The sequence below is a fragment of the Elaeis guineensis genome, chromosome 1, assembly GCF_000442705.2.
Source record: "Elaeis guineensis isolate ETL-2024a chromosome 1, EG11, whole genome shotgun sequence".
Classification (NCBI taxonomy): Eukaryota; Viridiplantae; Streptophyta; class Magnoliopsida; order Arecales; family Arecaceae; genus Elaeis; species Elaeis guineensis.
Genome location: NC_025993.2, coordinates 129,247,959 through 129,252,864, shown reverse-complemented (window position 1 = coordinate 129,252,864; position 4,906 = coordinate 129,247,959). Strand labels below are relative to the sequence as shown.

The 4,906-nt window shown below is 44.5% G+C and overlaps 1 protein-coding gene across 1 annotated transcript; it reads right to left on the bottom strand.

The window, feature by feature from the left end:
- Window positions 1-2,526: 2,526 nt before the first annotated feature.
- On the bottom strand, window positions 2,527-4,363 carry LOC105061306 (serine/threonine-protein kinase BLUS1). Its single transcript, XM_010945316.4, has one exon. It carries the CDS (start codon window positions 4,222-4,224, stop codon window positions 2,704-2,706), a length of 1,521 nt encoding a protein of 506 aa, XP_010943618.1. The 5' UTR covers window positions 4,225-4,363; the 3' UTR covers window positions 2,527-2,703.
- Between the last annotated feature and the right edge of the window lie 543 nt (window positions 4,364-4,906).

Below are 4,906 nucleotides of genomic sequence, written 5' to 3'. Positions count from 1 at the left end.
TGAGCATATCAAAAATTCAGAGAATAATATTCTTTTTATTTTTCAAAAGTATGCTTTTTAGATATTGATACTAAATCCAACATGAGGCTATAGTCATGTAATCTAGTAGCATGTGTCAAATATATGGTCTACAAATGGCTAGATAATAGTTACTGATATTCTAATCACCAATGGTTCGGTATTAAAACTAGCTTTTCAGATTACAAGTCAATAGATATTGCCTAGATAGACAACCTAAGAGGGGGGTTAATTGAATTTTTTAGAAATTTAAAGCAAATATGTGCTTAATTAATTCTTGGCTAATTATTAATGCATTAAAAGCAATGAGTAATTATGAGATATAGAGAAACTAAAGAAAGCAAGAGTAGAACAACAATCACAAATATAAGGATTTATAGTGGTTCTGTGTCAAATTCAGCATCTATATCCATTCCCTAGGATATCCTTTTTGGGAGTTCTACTAAAATCTTTTTAAAATTATAGCACAATTGTTTTGCTTAGGTTTACACTCAAATCTAATTAATATTTTAATAGAAATCAACTAAAATCATTCCCTCAAGCCACTCTTAAATTTGTACAAATAGTACCATCTAATTCAAGATTTGGATTGACTTTTTTCTTAAGTTTAAATCTTAATTGAAACTTGTTACAGCAAAAAATAAATAAGTACTAAAGAACACAAACAAAAGCTCCCAAAGAGCAAATAAAAGGGTCCTTAAGGCTCGAATGAATATCACTACTTGACAATTAATGCTCCTTTTTCCTTTTTTGAATTCTCTAAAATCTCAAGAGTATGATGCTTCTTGGGTTTTCTCTTTATTTTCCTTCTTCTCTACCTTCTTCAATGTATTTAGCATATAGTTAAAGCTCTTTGAAGATCTGAAAATCAGTTTCTGGCCATTAGGAGGTAGAAACTAGCTATTAGAGCTATTCTATATGTTTTTATATTTTCTATAGATCTAGACATTAGAGCTTTTAGGCAGAGTGGAGTTGACTTGCAGAAACTTGAGATAGACTCAAAGTTGACTTGGGGTTGACTCGAATCAACTTGGGTTTGACTTAGAAACAGGTTGATTTTGTCAGCTTTGCCTTTTTTTTGAAACTATTCAAGGGTCGACTTAGCTGGAGACTTTGGACAGTGGTCATAAGAGTTTGCATTTGTTGAAGCAGGGTAGCGAACCATTGCTGATCGCTACTATGATAGGATGGGAAGAACTTGGTTTAACTTGTGCAGTTGGTCATTCTTCCCATCGCAACGAATGTCGATCGGAGCTAGCTGAAACATTCTATGCTCTCATTCTCATCGTTCCTCCTTTAGGGTTCATTTCTTTTCCTTCTCGACATGACAATCCATTGTTGCTAAACCCTGATGGTGCTATGTTAGGAGACAGATCAGATACTCCAGTGGGTGCAGGCTGCTCTCCATGGCCGACAGACATGAAAAAAGCCCTCTCGCTGGAGTGTGTCCGATGGAGGATCTTTCGATGTTTAAGTTAGTCGAAATTTAAGGAACAGATGAAGGAGGAAAGAGGAGAGTAGGCATGGAGTATTAGCTTTGGAGTCAAACATTATCTGAGAGTCCCCTTTTTTATCTCTTTATATAAAGATAGAGCTATAGGCTGGCACACCAAAATCTGATAGGCCGTTGTGCCCATGAAGCCATGATCTGATAGACCGTTGGGATTCACTCACTAATCTATAATTAGGTTTGTTAGTTGTGGGCATCAGCCGCAGATCGTATCCACAGATCGGGCATTTTAGTCATGGATGTCTATCGTAAGTCGTGCCCATATTCTAAAGGTTGTTGGGAGATTCTAGAAATTATCCATGTGACTGAATAAATCGATGACTTGAGTTTGAGGCAGAGCCAAGATCCTACCCTGGGAGCACTAGCGCCCGTGCGAGCTATTAAACGTCATCTTTTATCATCGGTCGGGTCTCGATCTCGGAGTCGGTAACTGATCGAGTTGAAGATCGGGCGAAGGCTAATATTGTAGTGCTACCTTGTCATGGATGCTCGGATCTCTCTCTCAGATATCTGGGGTGGTCCTGCCCAGTCAGGTCATTAATAGATGCCCGACTATGATCCGAGGAGAGATTAGGTCTGATAGCAAATAATCCCTATAACAAGGTTCACATTGTCGAATAATATAGAGGTTGTGTTTAATATATAGTTTTTGTATTTCTATGGATCTTGTCTTAGAGGTTGTACAACTAGGATTCGGATTGCATTTTTTGTGTGAAAGAATGATTGATCTTTTTTTCATAGCCCTAACTGTTGGACCATGCATCGTATAAATCTCAAAGCTCTCCGAACTTTCTCTTTCATCTATCTGCACAGAAACGAGATCTTCTGCGGTACCGCGTGTACACCGCGAAATAGATATAAACCATTCCTCCACGCGAAAGATGCAACCCGATCCTGAAGCACTGCATTAGCTGTCCAACTCGAGTGGTGGACTTCGGCCCCACTTGTCACTCAAAAAAAAGGTCATGCAAAACAAATGACGGAAAGAAAAACTGTAATGACGATAAGGTGCAATATATACAACACATCTGTGTTTGATTATCTTAATACCTACATAATTGACTCGAGTTGGATTCAGGTAAGACTAGTGTGATTGTCCAGATCGACTAAAATTGACTTTGATGACTATGTAGGGTCCACTTTAGTCCACTTAGGTCACAGAGCATCCATTGTCTTCACGAGGTGCTGATGGCTCTCTGCTGCTCCTCACTGCTCTTCCTCCTGAGACGGTCCAGTGCCTCTTCCAGTTCACGATTCCTCTTCATTTCTCTCTGTAGCTGGAGGTTCAGATCGTCGACAGTCTGCTGCAGGCTCCTCACGTACCCCAAAAGCTGCTGCTCCCTCTGCTCCCTCACCTTTTCGTCCTGCCCATCCTTGCACCCGCAATGCGCCAGCACGTCCATCACCATCCCCCTCTGCAATTCCAAGCTACTCAGTAGCGAAACCAGGTTCGGGACCAAAGACTCCTTCAGAATTGCTTTCTTAGCCAAATCTTCCTCTTCGACTTTGGACTCCTCGTTCCCTTCTTGATCTCCATTGCTGAGTTCATCTCCACTGAGCTGAATGCATTTGATCGCGCACTTGTCCTCGATCTCTTCCGGGTAAACCGGGTCCAGTTTGAAGACATCTTCGTTAAAATTCCATCCGCTTACCCGTCGGTTCTTGACGGGTGGGGATGCCGATCCACCACTATCGGCCTCGTCCGGATGCCCTCCCGCAATTCTTCTTTCTTTGAACCTCTCCTCCACCGTCGGCACGGCTTGCAGCACGTTCTTGACGAAGTAGTCAGGAGATTTGCAGTTCTTGAAGAAGGGGTGGCGGAGAAGTTTGTCAGCTGACGGCCTCTTCGAGGGGTCCTGGGAGAGGCAGGAGGCCACCATTTCCTTGAATGCTTTGGAGAATTTCTTTTTCTTCTTCTTCTTATCATTCTCTTTGGCGCACTGTTCGTGGGCGTCCTCAAGGCGGAGGCGGCTGGTGATCCTCATCATCAGCGATTTGGAGAGCGGGAGGTGCGAGAGTGGAGGCCGGCCATGCGCGAGCTCAAGGGCAGTGATGCCAAACGACCATATGTCGGCCTTGATACCATAGCCGACGTGCGAGTGGATCACCTCGGGAGCCATCCAGTAGGGAGTTCCCGCCATGTCATTGAAGAAAGACGAGGACGACGAGGTGGAGGACGAGGAGGGGTGCGACTCGTAGATGGACGCGGATACCCCAAAGTCTGCGAGCTTGATGGTGCCATCAGAGTCGACTAGGATGTTGCCAGCCTTGATGTCGCGGTGGATGTGGCCCTGGTCATGGAGGTAGGAGAGGGCATGGAGGATCTCCTTGAGAACTATGGCAATGGATGGCTCCGGGAGGCCGTCGGGGAACAAGGAGGAAATGATGGAGTGCAACGAGCCAGCGGCCATGAACGGCATCACCACCCAGAGGTGGCTGTTGACGGTGAAGGAGCAGTGGGCTTGGAGGATGTTCGGGTGAGAGAGGAGGGCCATGGCCTTTGCCTCTCGTCGCACGTCATCCAGATTGGCTCGGGACCTCTCGAGATCGATGGCCTTGATTGCTACAACGGCAGAGTTTAATGGCAGGCAAGTGGCTTTGTAGACTACTGCACTCACGCCGCTGCCGACCTCATAAAGGAGGCGATACGACCCGGAATCTAAAGGGTACGTGATTTTTCTCCCTTCTTCTGTCATGGCCTCGGATATCGAATTTTTTCTTCAGCGTGGGTTCCTGTGTTACTGGGTGCTTCTGAGAGGGAGACTATCCTCTTCTAACGGAAGATAACAAAGATAAGAAGTGGAACAGAGAATAGATATGGAACTGAAGGGAAGTAGATACAACCGTTGGACTATAAATACGTGGGGTTTGTGAAGGCCGGGAAGTCCTTGTTAGTTATGGTATCATTATTATTCATACAGATGGCCTTTTGAAGGCCATCTATAGCGTTCATCTCCAGGTGTCCACAGTGCAGTGAATTGGTACAGAAAGGTGAGGTGGGCGGCTTTCACGTGAAGAGAGGAAAAGGAAAAGGGGGGAGATGCGGATGCTCAGTGTGGCCGTGGTCACGTCCAGGACCGAGATGCCCGTGAAACCTTTGGTATTCATTTTAACTTCTATGTTAGGTTTCAAGTGAAAGAGTCACCTAGCCCTCCTCGCTTTGAATTGCAGCAACACTAACGTTGGAGCGTCTGCCACCACCCGGACCCAAAGGGCTTTGTAGCCAGTGCAAACAGGACAGTCCCAATACAGTGCTTCCACGGAATAGTGGGTTTTCAATCTGGTTGAAAGAAAAATAATCCGTATTGATGGAAGATTCCGTGAGACATCGAGATGCTGGTGCAGATGGTGAGATTAGATCTTCTAAAGGTGTGATCT